The sequence below is a fragment of the Oryctolagus cuniculus genome, chromosome 10 (assembly GCF_964237555.1).
Source record: "Oryctolagus cuniculus chromosome 10, mOryCun1.1, whole genome shotgun sequence".
NCBI lineage: Eukaryota > Metazoa > Chordata > Mammalia > Lagomorpha > Leporidae > Oryctolagus > Oryctolagus cuniculus.
The window spans coordinates 96,020,772-96,042,587 of record NC_091441.1 but is presented as its reverse complement, the minus strand read 5'-3'; the positions used below and the strand labels follow the sequence as shown (position 1 = coordinate 96,042,587).

Genomic DNA, 21,816 nt, shown 5'->3' with positions numbered 1-21,816 from the left:
AGCCTGGGTCCCTCAGTGACACTGCATGGCACTGTTTCGTTCAGCTGAGTTTTTGTTTACTTATTTATTTGAGGTGCTGAGAGATGAGAGAGAGAAATCTTACATCTGCTTGTTTACTCCCCAAATGCTCACAGCAGCAGGGGCTGGGCTGGGCCAGACTGAAGCCAGGAGCCAAGAATTCAGTGCAGGTTGCCCACCTGTGGTAGGGACCCAGCTCTCTGAGCCATCCATTGCTGCCTTCCAGGTTCTGCATCAGATTTTTTTTAAGATGTATTTTTATTTATTTGAAAGAGTTACAGAGAGGTAGAGACATACAGAGAGAGAGGTCTTCCGTCTGCTGGTTTACTCCCCAGATGGATGCAATGGCCAGGGCTGAGTCAATCTGAAGCCAGGATCCAGGAGCTTCTTCCAGGTCTCCCTTGCATGTGCAAGGGCCCAAGGACTTGGACCATCTTCTGCTTCCCCAGGCCACAGCAGAGAGCTGGATCGGAAGAGGAGCAGCCGGGACTTGACCCAGTGCCCATATGGGATGCGGGTGCTTCAGGCCAGGGCTTTAACCCACTGCACCACAGCACCGGCCCCCTGCATCAGCTTTTCAGCTGGAATCTGGCCTTGAACTCTGATATGGGATGCAGGCAGCCCACGCAGCGTCTTAACCTCCACACCAGGTGCCCACCCTCAGCGGATAATGCTGCTCAGTGAAGGAAGCAGTGTGTCCTGGCCTGGCCTGGGGCTAGCTCTTCCTGTCACCTCTGAGCCATGCTTTGAGTGTCGCTAGTCCAGCCCTCCGTTTAGCCAGCCAACACTCCTGGGTTCACAAAAAGAAAAGCTGGGAGGGGTGGGCTGTGCTGTTTTTCAAGGGGATCTTCTCCGCAGGCTTTCATGCACAGATCGTCAGGTTTGGTGCAGGCTCGCTTTGTTGACTCGGGACACTGCCGAGAGAGGAAACCGTGAGGCCTGTGCTTGTGAGAGGGGAGGAGAGGCTAAGATGCTCAAAGATACAGCACTTGGTGGGGAAATCTTAATTTAGGATGACATTCAAAAGCAGAGTGTCATGGCTGCCCAGAAGGGAATCTGGAGGGATTAACAGGAAGTTCAATTAAACACCCCTACTCCAGGTTTTATGATAGTTGACACGTTCACGTTGTCTGTGGGTCACAGAAAGCTGTGGTCCTGCACTGGCTCCTGCCGAGCCTGCAGCTGATCACAGGTCCCTGGGACCTGTCACTTCAAAGCACCTGCTGTTCTGGTTTCCTTCAAACAATGCTAAATGTGCCCAGTTGAGTGCATGCTGGACCTCTCCCCCCCCCCCCCCCGCCCTGTCTCTCTCCCTCTCCATCTGACCTGACTCTGTATTTCCAAAACCTGTTCTGAGAAGACACAGGGGCCCACCACCCCTCCCACCGAGGGCTTCCCAGTGGTGTCAGGAGATAGCAGACACTGATTGGTACCTGCCATGCTGATCCCAGCAGGTCACGCACGTGCCAGGTACACGCGGACCACAGAGTCAGCCGTAGCGATGTGGTGCCTTCAGGACTGCCCCAAAGTGGGAGGACCTCAAAAAACAACTGAGCAAAGCTGGGTGACCCTTAAGGTGCATGTGGGTGGCACAAGAGACATTGCCACTTGGGGAGCACTACCTGGATGGAAGACTCTGGGCTGAATGTTCGGGTGGCAGGTGGAGGCGGGGGACAAAACACACTACCCAGCCTCATCTGTAGTGTGGTGAACCTGCAGGCTAAGACCTGAGACTCCGTGAGGGTGGCACAAGAGAGATCTGGAATGCACCCTGCGGAGGGCAGTGATCAGGAGGGCCCGGAAGGTTCCATCAGGGAGCTGGTGTGGCTCTGACCTTGAAGGAGGAAGTGAACTTGGGCCGTTAGAGTTGGGGTGAGGGGAGGCAACGACCACAGAGGCATCAGGCGATGGTGAAGAACCTGGCCGTGTTTTTGAGGACTGGTGTGGAGTCCTCTTGTGCTGGATGGGGAAGGAAGAGTGCCCAAGTTGATTGAGGTGAAGAGTGGCCGACACTGGGGTCCCTGGAAGGCAGTGGGAACCCTCAGATATCTCCTCACTCTCAGTACTTTTTGTCTGGACAAGGTTACTTCCGAATGCTCATGGAAAATTGAATTAAGTCTCTCTTGGTGCCAAAACAGTTTGGACTCCATGCATAGTTTTTTTTTTTTTCACAGTACGTGTTTTCCATGAACTGTTTGAAACCTGCCTTGGTGTCACTGTGCCGAGCCCCTGTGCACAGCTGTGTCTGTCTCCTGTGAGCTGTCTCCTCCTTGTCCCATGTGTCTGCTGTGCCCCTATTCCATGGGGCACAGCCTTTGCAGTGCTGGCTGGGCGGGCGTTGCTGGGTGAAGGGGCAAAGAAATGCGAGCAGGTGCAATGCCTCATGAGAGTGTGCTTCAAGTGCGAAAAGAGAGTAGGTGGGGGGAACCTTGGGCAGGTGTGGGAAAGCCTTCCTCTCCCTTCAGCTCAGGAGGCGAAGGCCTCCTTCTGTCTTACCGTCCTGCTTGGTTGGGTTTGGTGCCACTCAGGACGATGGGTCTGCAGGGTGTGTGTGTGTGTGTGTGTGTGTATACGTCCATTTGTATGTGTGCATGTGCACGCGTATGCACACACCCTAGCCCGTGTAGGTGCACAGCCACACCTCTGTGTCCCTTTCCACCAGCGGGCAGTATTGTTGCCTTCCCCTTGGCTTTGCCACCCCTCCTGGTTGCCATGGGTGCTGCGGAGGCTCGGATGAGTCCCCCGTGCTCCGTGTGCTGTTTCCTTCATTCGTGCTCATGAACGTCTGCCCCCGCCTGCTCTGTCCAGGGCTATTTTAGTGACGCGTGGAACACGTTTGACTCCCTCATCGTAATCGGCAGCATCATAGACGTGGCGCTCAGCGAAGCGGACGTGAGTATGCAGCCAGTGTGGCCGCCCGCCTGTGTCCTCTCTCCTCTATCTGTGCACATTCTGCTTGCTGCCCTGCGTGGCGTCACCTGGACAAGTCACAGATCCCAACTGCACTTGATCCAAAACTAAGGCTTTCCTAACAAGAGCCGTGGGGACAAAGCCTTGGAGGGTAGCTGCAGTGACCTTGAGGCAGACTGACCTCCCCGGAGCACTTGTAGGCCGTGTGAGATAGGAGGTCCCTTGTCGTCTTTATCTGCTGGGTCAGAAGCCTTACGCAAAGCGATGTATCTAGGACGTGTTTGTTTCAGGACGGTGTTTCAAGTAGCTGATAGTATAATGCTAGAATGTTGCCTCTGATAACACTCCTTTTCTTCTCTCTCCTTGTGCTTTCTCCCCTCTGTGGCTTACCGAATGCTTGCCCTAACAGCACTATTTCACTGATGCATGGAACACTTTTGATGCCTTAATTGTTGTGGGTAGCGTCGTTGATATTGCTATAACTGAAGTAAATGTAAGTAGAAAACTTTGTGTCCTGTAATGTGGTGTTTGCGTTAAGTCTGATGTAGAAGGCGCTAGAAGCCCTACCTGTGACTCACAGACAACACATACTCATTTTGCTAGACCCAGGCCAATTTGTCCCCCGCCTCCCTCACCTCATCTCCATCTGCTTCTCCTGAAAAAGAGGAAGTGATATGTAGACTGCCATTCTGAAACTAAAACCGTATTTTAGGCGTTTCATTAACATCTCAAGGGCTAGCAGTTCAGCATGAGTGTGTGGATGTCATCACTCCCAGCTCTGTGACAATAGCTGGTCACCTGACTGCCTCGTGCCTTGGTTTTTCCAGCTGCAAAGTGGACCTGATAATATGTACTCTCTGAGCCACTGTGGTTCTGTGAGGGCACAGGAGGGAGACTCCACAGCCGGGTGCTGAGCGCGGGGTAGCTAGCTGCTCATGTCCCCACCTGAATCCTGCATCCGAGTCTGGTGTCACTGGGGAGCATCCCAGGCTCTCCAAAGGCCAGTGCTTATGGGATGGAGGACTACTCAGGCCCAGGGGAAGGGGGCCTCGTGTCCTTGAGTCCGTGGTGAGGGAGCGAGTGCACAGCAGTATGGCAGGGGCAGTGACCCTCCCCTCCCTGAGAAGCATCTTGAGGACCCCCTTCAACAGTAAGAGAAAGGGGAGCACCACCACCTTCCTGGCTCCCGTGGTCTGGCCCCAGCCTAGACCAGAAGGCCTGGGGCATGCAGACAGGACTCCATCTGCCTGCTCTGCCCCAGGTCCTTAGTGAGTCCTAATAGTGTTCAGTGTGTGTGGTGTGGGGGTAGGGGGTGGGGAGCAGAGCATGGGGAGGGTCTGCTGTGCAGTGTTGGCTTCTGTTCTGTGTTGTCCCAACCCCCACGCCTGCCCCACCCGGCTGATACCTGCGGAGCTAAGGGTTGTCGGGTCCATCCTGGTGCCCAGACAGCCTGTGTCAGATGATGATAGTGCAGCCCCTTCACTGATTGGTTGCACCTGGGCCTCAGTTCCCCCACGGGTTAAATGGGTGAGTACTGTTTGCCCTCTCTGCCTCACAGATATATTCTGGTGAGATAATGATCTGAATACTGGGGAAAATAGGCGCTAAAAATCCCAGTGTTAGGGAGGTGCAAGGGTGTTATTGTCAGGGTGGATGCTCAGGCATTGCCTTAAGGCATTGACTTAAGCCTCTTCACACCTAAGTTCATCCCACAGCAAGACTGTGCCGTGGCCTCTTGCAAGGCCCAAGTGCAGACGTTTCCCAGCCTTCTGGAGCCTGGATTCACGTGAATTCCACTTTATGCAAAGTAGTCCATAAGTCGGTTGTTAAGTGACCACATCTCCTGTGTAAGTGATGCTTTGTTATGAAACAGTCCACTGCCAGTGGAATAGCAAAAGCACCCCAACTGGGGCTGCCGCGGGCTGTGTGCTGAGTTCATGGCCAACATCTGCCTGTTAATCACCTTCAGAGAAAGGTGCTACCCATCTTCCTTGAGGAATGCTTACATGAAAGTTCCGGAAGCACACCCTTGTGTAAGTCAGAGATGGTGTAAAATAGAAGTGAAAATGCAATCAACTATGATCAGCAGGCCCCCGGGGGCTCTCGGTGCTTAAAGTGCTGAGTTTCTGGGTACCGGGATGTCACCAATTGACCACCCGGCTTTGTCATGCTGGCCCACATGCTGGCTGGCAGGTGTGGCCTGGGTGCACTCAGGGCCAGCATGCGTCCGGCTTCCTGGCTGCTTCGCGTGTGCTAGGGGCTGACTGTGGCTCGCACGGCACCTGTGCTCTGCAGCCTAGCCTTGCCTGTCAGTGTCTGTGTTGTGCCTCTCGTAGCATTAGTCAGGATAGGAGCGATTCCACCTGAGATTTTTCTAGTTGGGTCTGATGTTGGATATCTATGCTGGACAGGCATGGGGCTGAAGCTGGCATTCAGTTACACTCCCCCAACCGCACTGCTGGAAATTCACTCACTGTGTTTTCCATCAGTGACTTCTTCCATGGTCAGCTGTAGTCTGAGACCAAGTACTCCTCAGCCATGGCAATGCCGGTTCCCCACCCTGGGCCAATAGAATCGCACTGAAGAGAGATCTCAGTGTTTCTCCACTGGGCCTTGCACCAGGAGGATGCTGAAGGCCTCCTCTCATTTTTCCTTGCATCCCATGTTTGTTGAGCATCCGCCGTTGGCAGGGCCTGGGCTAGTCTCTGGGGAGACACAAAGGTAAAGACGACTGGTATCCTTAACCTCTGACGGTATAAACATGTAAGAGTGGAACGCCTTACTCCTGCACCCTCATCCTCACACACACCAGGGCCATGGTGCATGTCACCTCCTTGGTGGCCTTGTCCCCTGAGCTCCCAGATCAGTTGAGCATGTACACCCCGGTCCCTTGTTGGCTGGTTTCAGCTGCCATCCATCATCCTTTTTTCCAGTGTTGAACCTGCTGTGCTCTCTCTCCCCCGACTCTGCGAATCTTTCCTTTCTGTTGCCTAATCAATTTTCATGTTGGTTTTGTTTTTAGAAAATTGTAGCGGCAAGTATACAATAAACATTTATGCGGTGAAGTCACTGTCAGAGCAAAAGCACTTCTCGAACTGTATACTTGGTTTTGGCTCCCCCTCCCCTTTGGTTTCCACTGAGTCTCACGGGACGTGCTAAGGATCGGTCATGGTCATCTAAACTGTTTCCCTGCCAGCCCTGGGGTCTGAGCTGGGGCCCTCCTGGGCAGTCACACGTGGGTGGCTCTGTGACTTTGCCACCATGGTCTTCAGCATTGGATGACCTGGCCCAGAAAAGAGCACCCAAGCTCGCTTTTGTGCTTTCTGTGGAAACGTTTTGGATGGCCCCTGGCATCGTCCTCGCATGCTCACTGAGCCCGCTCTACCCACTGTCCCCTCCACGTCCCTCTCCCTGCTTGTCCACAGTTCGGTGGCTCTTCCTGGACTGTCAGAATTCCATCACGCTGCTGAAGCATCAGGCGGTGACTTCTGGGCTCCCGTCTGCTCCCCACTTCATATCCGTTGATCCCTTGGACGGTGGCCTGACCCAGCAGTGCGTTTTCCTGCACCCAGGGCCAGCCGTCACTAGCCTTCCATCTTTTCCCATTAGCACAGTTGCTCGGGAGGCAAACTTCTGGCTGAGAAGCTGTGGGGGCCTTGTTGCTGTCAGAGCAGGTGGGCTGGCAGTAGGAAGCTCATGCCCACAAACTGCAGAATCGCTCCAGCTGCATCAGGTCCCCGCCTGAGGCCACGTGGTCCTCTTCTTGTCCTGAACCCATGGCCAGATGGTCCAGCCCACAGCTCCAGGGGCTCAGCCTTTGCCAGGAACCAGGCTGAAGGAAGTGACATGGCAGAGTTGAGAGGCCCTAGGAAGGTCGTCTCGTCCAAAGCCTGAGATGGAAAGCCGAGTATCCAGCCCCTCGAGGCTGTCTCTAGAGAGCTACCCAGGGAGCCAGCCCTCCCCCAGTCTCATGTGCCCTGTAGGTGTCCCGTGGGTGATCCTGGGACCCAGGGACAGTGTCAGCTCCCTCATGTGCCCCATGTACCTCCCCAGTTCTCTTCATTTCCACGCCTCCCTCCTCTGTCCCTTATAAGGACAATGGCGATGGCCTTCAATCTCTTGGTGTCTGGGTCCTGAACCTTTCTCAGCTCCAAAAGAAGCCACAGCTGAGCTCTGCCCGCCTGGGTGGGCTTTCCCAGTGGCCCCACTCTGCGTGGCTGCTCAAACCTAAAGGGAAGCACCCCGCTGAATACTTTGGTCCACGCTTACCCCGGCCTGGGACTGAAATTCCTAGCTCTGGCATCACATGAGAATCGCTTAGGGGCTTTTAAAATTCCCAAAGCAAAGGCATACCCCAGACAATTTCACAAGAATCTTTAGGGTGGGGACCTTGACCTCAGATCTTGATAAAGATCCCTGAGCAGCGTCAGAGTCAGCCCACGAGGAGGGCTGGCCAGCCCTGCAGACACCTGTAGTCCGGGCAAAGCCATCTGCAGGATCCTTCCAGTGTGTGAGATACTTTGGCAACTTGCACCATCCCCCCAGTGCTGCCGGCCCCCTCCTCCTCTGAGCCAGCCCCCCCCCCCCGCCCGCTGTCATGGGGGCAGGGGTGGGCGGGGGAGGTCACAGGCCACACTGGGGTGCATGCAGCTTGGAGTGGTTTGTTCTTCGCTTTCTCGCATGTCGTGTTGCCCTGTCCCTCCACAAACGCTGCCTCTTCCTTCTTGTCTGCCCCACCATGAGAATGTGAATTTCACAGTCCGTGACTTGTCATCCAAAGAGATCCACTGAAAAGGAGACGGGCGCTTCCTAAGTCAGTTTGGCTGCCGGCTCTCACATGTCCTAAGGATGGGGGTCGTGAGTGGTCTGTCACAGAGCACAGCGGGGGTGGGCAAGCAGGAGGGGCTTGGGCCAGGCAGTGGCCAGAAAGAGTTTCTTCCCAAGCATTTCAGCAGCATAGCTGTTGAGTTCTCTGTCGAAGACACACTGTGGTACCCTGAGCGTAGGCACCCAGTGATGTGGGTGTATGCACACTCACACAGGCCAGCCAGGGGTGTGCGTGCACACACTCACGCAGGCCAGCCAGGGCTGTGCGGCACACACACACAGGCCACCCAGGGATGTGGGTGTATGCACACGTACACAGGCCACCCAGGGATGTGGGTGTATGCACACTCACACAGGCCAGCTAGGGGTGTTCTTGCAGCACTCACACAGGCTACCCAGGGATGCGCGTGCACACACTCAGGCCAGCCAGGGCTGTGCAGCACACACACACAGACCAGCCTAGTGATGCTCCCATTTGCACAGTCCTTAGGGAGAGCAGTGTAGGAGACAATGAGAGCTTTGGAAAATGAAGTCTAAGTCCTTCATGTGTTAAAACCTGAATATTAAAAAATATTTGTCTCTCTAGGAAGATATGAGATGATAGAGGAGGAAAACAAAAACTGTGACCCTGCCTAGACAGGCCCCTGGCAGAGCTTACGTCCTGAGCAGCCCGGAGGGAGCAGGGCCCACTTCGTAGCTCCAGGAGAACCCGCTCGTCCTGGGTTCACGCTGGCACACTGCTGAATCCCACTTGTCCGCTGATGGGCCCAGGCCTCTTGTTTCCTGTGGACTTTATCGAGTCGTCTGTTGGGTCTCAGGAGGTCCTGCGTCATGTGGTCTCTTTGTGAGACAGAGGCTTCAGAAGCGAACCAGTGCCTTCCTCGTGTCCCCAGAGGGGGAAGTGCCCCAGGCGGCGTGCGCATCTGTGCCTGCACACACTTGCCTTAGCCCCAGAACCTTGCCATCCACACAGCCTCCCCGGGGTCCTTGCCACACTAGCTAGGCTCCCTCCATCCGTTCCTGGCAGACCGGCTGCTGTGACAGAAGTTGCAGGGAGAAGAGGGACTGTCCCATCCAGGTTCTGGTCAGTTTTCTGTTACTGTTGAATTCAGAGTTCACTCCTGGTGCCTCCAACGTCCTTGCATTCTCTTCGACACTTAGCACCCCACAAGTGCAAGACACTGGACTGGTCACCAAGGGGCGTGAGGCAGGGTCCCTGGGCTCCCTGGGAGTGAAAAGGCAGAGGAGCGCCAGCCATCACACAGTCTATATCAGGGGACCTGCCAAGGCCTAAGAGGAGACAAAGAGTGAACTGGTTTACCTTATGTCTTCCGAAGAGTCAGGCAGAGCGGAGCCTGGTCCTGTCTGGAGAAGCAGCTGGCATTGCGGGTCAGGCAGGGAGGGCTTTGTAGGGAAACCGGCCTCCCTCCCTCACCGTGCTGACTCAGAGTTTCCAGTTCCTCAGTGGCCCAGCCAAAAATGTCATGGTCAGCGGCATTTGGCGCCCTGGGGACAGAAGTGATTTGTGGACCGCAGGTGGTTTCCCTATTTATGCCGCTGCTGGAGTGGCTGTGTCCTTGGGGGTTAGGAGGCCTGGCCAAGCAAAGAGAACCAACTAGTCTCCCCAGCAAGAGGCAGAGGGACACCTTGTGTGTGTCCGTCCGCAGGGACACCTCGAGCCTGGCCGTAGTGCCGGCCATCCTGGGATGTGAGTTAGAAAGCAGTAGCAGGTGCGTGTCCACGTCCGTGACTGCTCCCAAGTTCTGTTCTGAGCAGAGCCACTGGCATTTGCTCAGGGAGGGAGCAGGTGTGCTGTCGAAAGCCGTCCACCACACGTGCTTTTTGCAAAGGGGAGAATGTGTCCCTGAGCTCCGCTTCCTTCCCAGTTCATTAATCCGTTTTCACCCTCTGATTTCTTAAAGCCAACTGAAAGTGAGAATGCCCCTGTCCCAGCCGCTACACCTGGGGTAAGATCAGTGGCCAGTCCCTGGGGGGCCTGCTCCTGAGTCCATCTGACCATGTCCAGTTCTCCACTTGCTCCTCTGCGTCCTCCGGGACTGTCCTGCCAGGGCAGTGTGTGCAGTGGTTTGCATTCATTGTCAGTGTCCAGCACCCTCGGCCGGCCCAGCGCGCGCCTCTCCCACGGTAGAACACGTGGACATGCATGTCTGTGTGGGCGCAGCTCTCCACGCCCTGTGTCGTTAGCATGTAACTTTCCTTTCATTCACGCTTCGTAAGGTTTGGGAAAGGCCCTAGACACACATCTCCAGTTCTCACCTCTGTCACCTTGGCATCTGTTGCTGTTTCTCTGAAAGTGTTGCATGTTCTACTTTCCGCTGGGTTTGATCTCTCCATGATAACCCTTCAGAACTCTGAAGAGAGCAATAGAATCTCCATCACCTTTTTCCGTCTTTTCCGAGTGATGCGCCTGGTGAAGCTTCTCAGCAGGGGAGAAGGCATCCGGACACTGCTGTGGACTTTCATTAAGTCCTTTCAGGTAAGAGCCGTGCCCGGGGCGTCTCTGGTCACCTCTGAAGACCTTCTGGAAGGCTCGGGCCGTCTTGTGCCCCCAGAGCTTGCAGCTCCGTCTGCGTGGCAGTCCGCAGAGAACAAGGCGTGCTGGGAGACCCAGCCCATCACTGCTGTGGTGAATCAGAGAGGAAGCGGGAAGGCCCTGGAGCCGAGAGATCTGTGCAGCATTGCCAAGACTGAGAGAGACGTGGAGCCTCTGGGCCCTTCAGTCCTCCCTGGGATGCCCGCAGTGGTGGTGGGGCACTGAGTGAGGGTCCCGCAGACCCCCTGGGAGCCCAGCGGCCTCCCTATAGGATGGCTTCTCATGCTGCTGCAGCAGTCCTGCCCGTTGGTTAGTCCAGGCAGGGGTCAGAAATCCCCGTCCCAGGGCCAGCATGCCGTCACCGGTCCCTGGGGTGCCCAGTGCCTGGCAGGTTCACAGAGTTCAGGACATTGAGGCGTAGCCCCTGTCTCGCTCACCACCTGTGATTCTCCAAGCTGGTGTAGCCCGGGCCTAGTTCCTTCTTGAGCAGAGCTGGCTTCTCCTGTCCCTTCCAGTAACCCTGGCCCAGACGGTCCAGTCTTCAGGAGCGAGTCCCTGAGAGAGCTGAGGGTTGTAGATCGTTGTTAAAAGGGGCACCCACGTGGGGAATTCATGAACACGCACCAGCATCAGAAGGTGAACTGTGTGTCTTCATTGCTTTAGTACTCGACTGTTTTTTAGTTTGACAGTGACACGTGGTCCCGTGAACAAATGCAGCTATGCAGAAATACAGAGGGGGAAGTCCAGACTTGCCTCTCACCCGTGTCTAGGGAAAGTAGGGTTACATCCCGGTAAGCACTTTGCCGTGGGGATGTGAGCAGGTTGTGGGGCGAAGGACAGGAGCAGACGCTCAGAGGAGGGCGCTCGCCAGCTCTGCGGGGAGAATGAGGTGGAGGCAGCGAGTGCAGCTCTGGAAGCGGCAGGACAGAGCGGGAGAGGGGCTCGGGCGGGAGAGCCTTGTTCTGGGCCTGGCATGAAATCTGCAACACCCGTCAGTGCGTAGCGTACCAAAGCCTGTCTGTGAACTGCTCTAAAAATAGATCAAATCCATGTAGTAGTCTAAGAGTATTCCTATTCCTTTTTGAAAGAAATTATTAAACTTTAAATTTTTTTTCCCATTTTTTGAAAGGCATAGAGACAGGACAGACAGGGAGCTCTTTGATCTGCTGGTTCTCTCCCCAAATGCCTGTAACAACCTGGACTGTGCCAGGCTGAAGCCACAGCCCTGATCTCAGTCCGTGTCTCCCATGTGGGTGGCAGGGTCCCAAGGACTTGAGCCAGCACCTGCATTAGCAGGAAGCTGGAAATGGAAGCAGTGCTGGGCCTCAACCCCAACCACTCCAGTTTGGCATGTGGACATCCTGAGTGTTGCACCAAATGCCATTCCCCTTTTATTTTGATTTGATCTACTCTCGATAAGAAAACCATGTCACAGACGAGCAGTTCGGGAACACTAAAAAGCTATACCAACTAAACTGTAACCATTTGGAGATCTGGGAAGAAAAGGCAGGCGTTGTGCTGGGGAAACCTGAGACTCAGCCAGGGGGACTCTGTGGCAGACGAGCTGTCAGCACAGTGCCACTGCAGCAGGCCGGGCTGCTGGTGCCCCAACACGCTGGCACAGGTCTCGAGGAGTTGGCGTGGCTGTCCACCTGCCGGTCTCTGGCTTTCTGGTGTTCTTCCTTGGGGAACTGAGAAAGTAGATACTTTCAGCATGCATGCATTCTGGGTAACCCCCAAGGTGTGCCACACACATGCACATGTTGGCCAGATACGATGAGGGAGAAAAGCCATTGTGGAATATTGGATCAAAGGACTGTGGTCCGACCAGACACACACAGATTATATTTGCATTCACTGGAGAGAACCCTGATTGGCGACTACCTGGTTGCTGCTTTTTCTTCGCTGGCCCAACCCCCCCACATACACACACCCACGGCTCTATGATCTTTTCAGAAGGTTTACATTTAAAGAAAAAAAAAAAGTGTATGTGTGTATTTGAAAGGGAGAGTAGCAGAGTGAGAGAGAGAGAGAGAAAGAGAGGTCTTCTCTCTGCTGGTTCACTCCCCCAGATGGCTGCACCAACCAGGACTGGACCAGGAGCCAGGAGCTTCATCCTGGTCTCCTACGTGGGTGGCAGAGGTCCAAGCACTTGGGTCATCCTCTGATGCCTTCCCAGGTGCATTAGCAGGGAGCTGCATCAGAAGCAGAGCAGCTGGGGCTCGAACTGGCATTCCCCTGTGTTATGCCAGCATCTCAAATAGTTTAACCTGCTGAACCATGCTGGCCTCGAGATGTGCATTTTAAGAAAGGTGTTTTTGCATTCTACAGCAACAGCCAGAAAGTGGTTCTTCCCCCTGACCCCGTAATTCCGTTTCTAAGACTTGACCCTGAGGAAACATTGCTGCAGAAGCAAGGTGACCTTATGTAAAGATGTCCCTGCACGATGTTACCTACAATGGCTCCCCACCTCCACCACACATATGCTCACTACAGAGAACAGAAGCCATCTGAAAGCCCAGTGTCTTGGGATGGCTTCAGCAATTCTCATTTTATAAAAGATTTCCAGTAACGAGTTTAAGCATTATTTAAGAGGGCTGTGTCTGAGTTGAAAGCGTTGAGGGTTAGAACACGGTGTTCATGACCATGAAAGTGCATCCTGCCTGCAAAGTGGTCACACTAGGCGTGCAGGTGCTTGGGCCGTGGGGCTGGAGTCGAGAGTTCTCCCTTACTGTCAGCGTCATTTCCTTGTAACACAGAAATGAAGACAAGCACATGGCGGTGCCATCACGGTGTCCAGAGCTGAGTACTCTTGTTAGACACAGGAGCATGGTCTCTTGGGGTAGCGCCAAATCATCAACCTCTAGCACAAGCTCAGAGGAAACCTTTGATTTCTCGTGGCAAGTGAAGGAGACCAGGAGAAGGAACCGTTCCCCCTAGAAACTGCCTCCCTGAGGAGCACTGGGCCCCGGCTTTTATAGTCAAGGGTACGGGAGAGGGAGGAGGATGGTCCCTGCTGCTTGTCCCTGTGCACACCCTGCACCTGCGTGCCTTGCGTGTTCGGGAAGTGGCAGCAGTCTCCTTCCCTGGGCGGAGAGTGTGGTAATACGAGCAGAGTTGAGTAGAGGTAGTAAAGATCAGTTGTTCTTTGTGTCTGGTGGGCTGGCCCCTCTGAGTGCAGTGTTGCAAGATGAGCTCTCCTGAATCAGCCTCTGAATCATGCCCAACAGAGTTCAGATGCCCTGCGCAGGTTCCAGGACCTCCCCTTCCCCCTTTGCCTAAATCCTGCCCTCTTGGTTATACACGGTCTCTTGCAGGCACTTCCATATGTCGCCCTCCTCATTGCCATGCTGTTCTTCATCTACGCGGTCATTGGCATGCAGGTAAGCTCCAGCCACCATTCCCTGAGGGGCCTTTGCACCTGCTAGCCACCAGGCCATGGCAACACGTACCGTGGCCAGGTGAAGTAGAAAGACAAAGCATGATGTTTTAGTCAAATGCTTGGCTGCTGCAGAGGTAAGGAAATGGGAAAGGTGGGACCGCATAGCAGAGAGCTCCCCAGGAGGGTGCCCTGCTTAGAGAGAGGCCCAGAAGAACGTAGAGAGTTCAAAGCTTCCGTGCCCCTCCAGTCGGGGCAAAAGCAAATGGTTGAGAAACCCTCGGTTGGTGTTAGCAGCGGGAGACCCAACTGAAAAGGAAATGTCATAGGAAAGGCAGCCATAATTGTCAGTGTGGGTGCTGTGAGCTACTGAGTTGTGGGCTACTGAGAGGATATCCATAATGCAAAAGTCTGCTGAAATTCTAAATAGAGTTGTGCATCATAACGACAGGAGACTCTCACTGGAAGTATTTCCATATACTGTGGTTGAGTACTTAACTTAGACCATTATGATTTTTTTATGATTTTTTAATAATTTTTAACAAATTTCATTTTATTTGAAAGATCTTTCATCAACTGTCTCATTCCCCCTTTGCCTACAACAGTCAGGGCTGGGCCAGGTCAAAGCAAGGAGCCCAGAACCACCTCTGGGTTTCCTATTTGGGTGGTAAGGACCCAAACACCTGAGCCATCACCAGCTGTCTTCCAGGAGGAGGCATTAACGGGAAGCTGGGTTTGAAGTGGAGGAGCCAGGACTCCAACCAGGCCCTCCGTATGGCTTGTAGGCACTCCAGTGGCATGCAGGCTTCCCAGTGGCAGCTTAGCTGCTGTGTCAAACACCTGTCCCCAGCGAGTTCCCCTGCTGTGGGACCAGGCTCTTCCTCAGTTCCCATCTCAGGGGCTAAGAGACTGCAGCCTGCTTCCCACTTCTCTTGGGGTTGGGAGAAGGACTGGGCCTTGATGACAACTGAACCCTGACTCCAAGTGGGCTCGGGGAGCTGAGGGGGTCAGAGAGCCGAGTGTGGCTCTGCCTCTGTTTCCTGCCTCTGAAGTAATGCGCTCCCATGCTGGTCTGTGGTATGACAAGATCTGTCTTGTTTCCTGATAACTTCTCGGCCTAGATGTTTGGGAAAGTTGCCATGCGTGATAACAACCAGATCAACAGAAACAACAACTTCCAGACCTTTCCCCAGGCGGTGCTGCTGCTCTTCAGGTGACTGAAGCTGGGCCAGGGCGGGGGCCGGGGAGGCGGGGGCAGCCCTCTCTGGCCTAGGGTGCACGGTGACAGAGGACAGGCACTGTCCAACCACTGTGCCTTTCCCAGTTGGCCACAAGGGCTTTGGGTTGTGTGTGCTTGGTGTTCTTAAGCAGAGACCTGGCATTTCAGGCACGGGACTCTGATGGATTGTTCAAGCGTCTGCAGTCACTTAGAGCACACTGTCCTAAGGCTCACCCATCTGGGAGCTTGTGGGACTCCTAGGCCACCAGGAACATTGCAGGATATGTGTCTAGGCATGGACTTGGCAATTAAACACAGCCGAGAGAAGAGAGTAGAGGCCCTTGGTCCAGCCACTGGGGACTATCCTAAGAGCTACTGTTTCAAATTTTATGGGGTTTGTGTTAACCCCAGTTAATTAACTTTGTAAATAGACTCCCTTATAATGAGGAGATTGTCTAGAAATCATGGAAAGAATTTCTAATGACTCCAGAGACTGAATATAGTCATTTGCAGCCTAGGTTGTTTCTAACTCTGCTTCCAACAAAGTAAATCGAGGATAGTCATTTAAAAATTGTAGTGTCCGTGTTTAAACAGGGAAGACAGGACAACATCTGTCTGTACCAGAATTGGTGTGTTTGCGTCCAGAGATGGCTATAAATCAGAAGGAGCTGGAACAAGGCCTCCAGTTACTGGCAGAAGTTGCTTTGAAAAATAAGTAGGAATTTGAGATTTTTTTCCAAATTCTAAGTGGATTTTCCCCAGCTTCCTTAGATGTTGCTCTCATGAAGAATTTTCTCCCCAGCGGTGCAAGCCTTCACCTTCCTCTCCCACTTAGACTCCTCTTCCCCTGCTTGATTTTCTTGCTCCACAAAAGGTGTGCAACGGGGGAGGCCTGGCAGGAGATCATGCTGGCCTGCCTCCCGGGGAAGCTCTGCGACCCCGAGTCGGATTACAGCCCCGGGGAGGAGTACACGTGCGGCAGCAACTTCGCCATCGTCTACTTCGTCAGCTTTTACATGCTCTGTGCGTTCCTGGTGAGTGGCCGAGCAGCTCCCCTCACCTTGCAGAGGCTTGCGTGGCACACAGAGTGCAGACCAGCGATTGGCCCCGTCCAGTGCCCGGGGGAGACTTGGTGGTGGATGAGCCCTCTGGACTCCCACTTGGATTTAATCAGGCCTGTGTCATTCCCACCTTCCTTGTAAGCAGAGGCTGGGTGCTTGCTAATAGGTTTGGGTAATTACCAGCCCTTCCAGCTTCCTGGGGCTACTGGTTCCCTTCGAAGAATATCAAAGCCACCACACATGGCTTTCAGTGCCTTCAGAGTGACTTGTTTGGTGGCAATGAAATTATAAATCTGCAGTGTGCATCAGAAGGCTGGTGAACACAGCCACCTGCCCTCTCCTAGGGGAAGACCAAAGCCATCCTGGAAAGCTAGAAGCCTCGCCTTTCCTTAAACAACTTAGGAGGAGAGAGTTTTCCAACCTCCCTGGGGACAGGAGTTCACATATTTTGTGAACATTGGAGGGGACCTCAAAACATTAGTGGGATTAGAAGGTGCTTTAAAAACTGCAAGTCCGTGCCGGGTTTTCCACAGTGTGCATTTCCGTGGCCTCTCTGGAGGTCCTCTGTGTAAGAGGACGTGTGACAGCTGGTGACCCTGGTCCATCCCGCTGCGCTGAAGCTCGCTCCCCTCTGCTTGGCTCTTGCAGATCATTAATCTGTTCGTGGCTGTCATCATGGACAATTTTGACTACCTGACCCGAGACTGGTCCATTCTGGGGCCTCACCATTTAGACGAATTCAAAAGAATATGGTCCGAATATGACCCGGAGGCCAAGTAGGTGGAAACGGGTTCCATGAGGCTGTGTGAGCTGTTTTGGGGGTGCCCATGGTGGTTTTTCTGAAAGGCAGGTTGGACTGAGAATTCAGCCCCTGGACCTCACTCTGTGCTCTGCTCCCAGGGGAAGGATAAAGCACCTGGACGTGGTTACCCTGCTGCGCCGCATCCAGCCTCCCCTGGGGTTCGGGAAGCTGTGCCCGCACCGGGTGGCTTGTAAGGTGAGCGTCCTGGGCTGAGCTGTCCGACAGCCCCACCTGCAGGGGCTCACTGCTTCGTTCAGCGAACGCTTGCTGTGGGTCAGGTGCTGAGCAACTCTGAGGTTAGCAGCTCAGGAGGAGGAAAGAGGGAGTTCTGTGGTTTGTCATGCGGTGGATGGGGAGAAGTTGACATTGGAGGCAGGTGGAGAGCAGACGTGGGAGTCGGAGGCAGGGAGGGCATCGGAGGAAGGGAGCACAGAGCCCCTGAGAGGCGGGGCAGAGAAGGGATGGCATGGTGGCGGATGGTGAGTCACCGGGCCACCCATTGGCTAGGACAGGGAGGGGCAGAAGGCTGTGGGTATGAGCTGAGGCCTGGTGCGGGGCACTCTCCACCCCACTCCTGTCATTCCCATGCCAGACCCTGCTCTCTGGGACCCCCGTGGAGCTCTGTCTTCCTGCCCAGACCCTGCAGTGAGGACTCCTTGCATCTAGTATAGCAACAGCAAAGAATCCCCCTTTTCAAGGAGGAAGGCGGATGTGCTTGTTGAAGCCCCTTTGAGAAACTGATCTGATCTGCGCACCATTGGCTCCCAGCTCCCTGTGTACCCGAGGGGGTCCTGGCATCACGCGTCATACACCCCAGGGTGCTGGGTCAGCTCTGGACAAAAGCTGGCACAACAGAGCAGCATCTTTTAATTTTATTATTTCTTTATCTGAAAGGCAGAGTTATACAGAGGCAGAGACAGAGAGACAGAGAGAGGTCTTCCATCTGCTGGTTCACTCCCCAGATGACCGCAATGGCCAGAGCTGCACCAATCTGAAGCCAGGAGCCAGGAGCCTCCTCCAGGTCTCCAACGTGGATGCAGGGGCCCAAGGACTTGGGCCATCATCTGTAGAGCAGTGTCTTCAGACGTGTGTCAGACTTCACAGAAATGCCCTGAGCCAAACTCAAGCTCTGTGCCCTGAAAATCCAGGCACCCCAGGGTCCCAGCTTCTACTCAGGCTGCCTCCTGATGTGGATACCGAGAATGAGCCACCAAAGTGGACCCTTAAGAATGAACCTGGAGGGGCAGGTGTCTGAACACTTGGGATGCCTACATTCTACATGAGTGCCTAGCTTTGAGTCCCTGCTCTGCCTTTGATGCAAATTCTTGCTGATACACATCTTGGGAGGCAGCAAGTGATGGCTCAAGAACTTGGGTCCCTGTCACCCATATGGAAGATGCAAATGGAGTTCCAGGCTCCAGACTTTGGTCTGGTCTAGCTGTGGCTGTTACAGGAATTTGGGGAGTGAGCGAGTGAATGGAAGCTACCTCTTTGTCTGTCTCTCTGTCTCTCTGTTTGTTGCCCTGCCTTTCAAATAAAAATAAATAATAAAATTTAAAGAATAATCATCCTGGAGTGATCTGATGCCAAAACACAAGAAGAACTGGTTAATGAGAAGGAGGCAGGAGGTTGAACTCCTGCAACAAAATGGAGCCCCTGAGCGTCCCTGTCAATGTTTCAAATTAGAACTCTGATCTTCGTCATGGCAGAGGCCCCTCGCTCAGATGGCTCTTCAGGGAAACAGAGCAGTAGGATGGTGCAGATGCATGTGTAGGGGCCCCAGTAAGTTCTTGGAGGGGCTGGCCTTGTGGCACAGAGGGTTAAGCTTCCCCCTGTGATGCCTGCGTCCCATTATCAGTGCCAGTTGGAGTCCCGGCTGCTCCACTTCTGATCCAGCTCCCTGCCAAATGTACCTGGGAAAGCAGTGGAAGATGACCCAAGTCCTTGGGCCCCTGCAACCCATGTTGCAGAGATAAGATGAAGCTTCTGGCTCCTGGCTTTGGCCTTGCCACCACAGCCATTTAGAGGAGTGAGCCATTGGATGGAAGACCTCCTCCCTTCCCCTCCCCACGTCTGTATAGTTTTTCCTTTCAAAAAAAATTTTTTTAAAAATTCATGGGGATGGCTTCTCGGCCTTTTGGCTAAGATCAAGTGTAAAAAATTCATGGAAAATTGATAGGATATTTTTATTCCATTTTCTCAAGAACTTTACAAAACCCCTTACGTCTGTATGTGCACATGTGTATCTATAAATATGGGGCACTTCAAAAAGTTTGTCGACAATGGAGTTAAGGATAAGTTTGCACTGATGCAAAAAAAAATGCCTTGAATCTATACATGGCTTCTTCATAATACACATTTCCATGAATTTTTTGAAGCGTCATCCTGTGCATGGCTTTGAAGATTTCTGACACAAAAAGAAACTTCTCTTTTAATTCTGTTTTCCTCCAACTTTGTGAAATAGGTATTCATCTTTCACAGACACACACACACACACACACACACACACACACACACAAGGATTCACACACCTTTACAAACACAGAGACTTGTATGAGGAGTTGACCGTGTGATGTGGAAGCTGGAATTGCATGCTCAGAGCCTCAGCAAAGCTGGCGCAGCTCAGGCTCAGTCAGAGACAGGAAAAGGCTGAGGTGCAGCTCAGGCAGGCAGGGGAAGGGGACCCAGCCTTCCTCTGCCTTTTGGTTCTTTTTGTGCCCTCAACAGCTGGATGTGCCTGCTCTGGGGTGGGACACCTGCTCTACTCAGTGTCCCAGTTCAAATGCAGGCTCCATCCAGGCACACCTAGCATCTTGTTGAACCAGACATCTGGTGGCCCAGTCAAGTTGACGCACAAAGTCATTCATCGTATAGGGGCTTCCCAGTGGCCGCTGCCAGAGCAGAGCTGAGTGATCGAGAGAATAAGCTTGGAAAAGCAACATGGCTCCCGGCCATCGCTTGCATTCTGCTAAGAAGCTTTTCTGTCTGTCTGCAGAGGCTGGTGGCCATGAACATGCCTCTCAACAGCGATGGTACAGTCATGTTCAACGCAACCTTGTTTGCTCTGGTCCGAACAGCTCTTAAGATCAAGACTGAAGGTGAGTGTCCCCAGGAAGCAGGACAGGTGGCAGGAGAGGGAAGAGATGTGTTCTTCCATCCGGACCACTGGGAAAAGGGGTACAGCGAGGCTGGGCTGGGCTGGGCTGGCTGCTCACCCCCCACCCTGCCCTGCCCTGCCCCTTCCTCCCTCTGTCCGTCCTTGTTGCTTCACTGTGCATCAGATCTTTGCTTACCGTGTAGAAGAAATGGGTGAGGCATCAGGGGCAGGGGCAGAGCAATCACAGATTTACCCCAGCTGTCCCTTATTAGTTGTGTGATCTTCAGGGAGGGATTTCGCTCTCCTGGGCTGTGGTTTGCTCTGTACATGGAGCTAAACCCCACCTGGGCAGGGAAGATGCTGCAGGTGAAATGAGGCAGCCACTCAGGAAACACCTGGGGGTCAGCATCTTCCCAAACCAGGGCGGTCTTCATGGCCACACTCAGCCCTGGCCAGAAGCTGGTAGAACGGGCCACTGGGGTGGTCATGGAGGCAGCTCCAGGGGCACTTCAGAGGCGCAGTGGGGAGCACACAGAGCAGATGGAGGAGTGCCTGGGAGATGAGGAAGTGGAGACCTCACAGGGAGCCAGGGCAGAGGATCCTGGTGGAGGAAACGGGGGGAGTGGGGGTGGGGAGGAGGCAGAAGGGACACGTGCTGCTGTGTCGGGACACAGGCATTGTCCCACCACCGCCGGAGCTCAGGGGGAATCTACCCGGCCATGCTAACATGTGCCTCCTGGTGGCCCACTGCTGGTTCCTGGCTCCAGGCTGGCACCAGTAAGGGTTCCTAAAGGCAGAGGATGGCCTTCTGTGCTGATGTGCCAGGAGGCCAGGTTAGGAGACAGACATTGGCCCGTACGACACAGGACCAAGGGCGTGTGGCCTGGATGAGTGTCTGCACGGAGCTGAGGGAGGTGCATTTGGGTGAGGTTTGGGCTGGATCTTCATTCAGGCAGGAGAAGGCATTTTGGGCCGGGAGCAACCATAGTCTCTGGATGCTGGCCTCGGGAGGGTAGGCTGGGCTCCAGCTCGGTGGAGTGACTTTCACCGGTCCTGCAGTGCTGGGATCTCCCCTGGGGAGGGCCTGGTGATCCCTGTTGCCGAATACAGGAGGCGTCGTTGGCCCTGGCTGGAGACAGCCTGGTTGGAAGAGGGGCAGTGCCTTCCTCCAGGTCTGATGGGATAGCCCAACAAGGAGAGGGAGAGGCAGCCAGGGAACAAGATCCAGGCTTATCTTTCTTTTTTTCCCTTTTGGGATTCAGGGAACCTGGAGCAAGCCAATGAAGAACTTCGAGCTGTGATCAAGAAAATCTGGAAGAAAACCAGCATGAAACTGCTTGACCAAGTTGTCCCTCCAGCCGGTGGTCAGTGTAACCTATTTACCGAGTAGCTCATGGCCAGCGCGTTGGCTGGGATGATAGCATGTCCACGAGGTCCCGAGGGTGCTTGTGGGATGCGTCCTGTGCCAGTTAGAACCCCAAGGCCCACATCCTACAGGATGCCTGTGGCCGCTTGGTGTGGCCACGTTAGGGGTAAACACAGCGACCATTCCAGATCCAGGAGGAGGCTTCCGTGGGAAGGGGACCCAGACCCTGATGGCTGGGGCAGGGGTCTTCATGTTGGTGGAGGGATTACTGTTAGAAAAGAGGCTGCTCATGTCCATTTGAAAAGCCTCTGTTCTTTTTGTTGCAAATGAAATATGCCTCACCAGTTTTCCCATTAGCCTTCAACTTCACAGTTGGAAACTTCGCATGAAAAATAGCTTTTGAGAAATGGTATTTTTGAAATGGTCTTAACAAGACTGGATTCACTACTGTAATGAACAAAATGTCCTTTGAATGAGAATGTAGTGACAGAACTAACAGGCATGCTTATTTCCTTTTGTTACTGATCACAAATTAACTGACTAAACTCTTTTGAACTTATATATATAAATATATATTATTTAT

At 53.8% G+C, this 21,816-nt stretch overlaps 1 protein-coding gene and 1 long non-coding RNA gene across 10 annotated transcripts in view; one reads left to right on the top strand and one right to left on the bottom strand.

Annotated features, from left to right (window-relative positions):
• CACNA1D (calcium voltage-gated channel subunit alpha1 D) overlaps positions 1 to 21,816 on the top strand; it is a 520,755-nt gene that overhangs the window by 472,362 nt on the left and 26,577 nt on the right. For 5 of the 9 annotated variants that reach the window (XM_070050708.1, XM_051852322.2, XM_051852316.2 and 2 more), the window contains 9 exons: positions 2,827 to 2,910; positions 10,124 to 10,252; positions 13,627 to 13,692; positions 14,810 to 14,901; positions 15,782 to 15,941; positions 16,617 to 16,744; positions 16,869 to 16,965; positions 19,766 to 19,868; positions 21,130 to 21,231. In XM_070050708.1, coding sequence (XP_069906809.1) covers positions 2,827 to 2,910; positions 10,124 to 10,252; positions 13,627 to 13,692; positions 14,810 to 14,901; positions 15,782 to 15,941; positions 16,617 to 16,744; positions 16,869 to 16,965; positions 19,766 to 19,868; positions 21,130 to 21,231 — 961 coding nt within the window. Of the gene's footprint in view, positions 1 to 2,826; positions 2,911 to 3,337; positions 3,422 to 9,677; positions 9,723 to 10,123; positions 10,253 to 13,626; positions 13,693 to 14,809; positions 14,902 to 15,781; positions 15,942 to 16,616; positions 16,745 to 16,868; positions 16,966 to 19,765; positions 19,869 to 21,129; positions 21,232 to 21,816 lie in introns of all 9 variants that reach the window. The other 4 variants (XM_051852310.2, XM_051852318.2, XM_070050709.1 and 1 more) reach the window with 2 other exon arrangements.
• Positions 258 to 9,269, bottom strand: LOC103349237 (uncharacterized). The gene is made up of 3 exons (XR_517460.4): positions 9,077 to 9,269; positions 5,403 to 5,633; positions 258 to 932 (listed from the first exon to the last, which is right to left on the bottom strand). It is a non-coding gene; the product is annotated as an uncharacterized lncRNA (long non-coding RNA).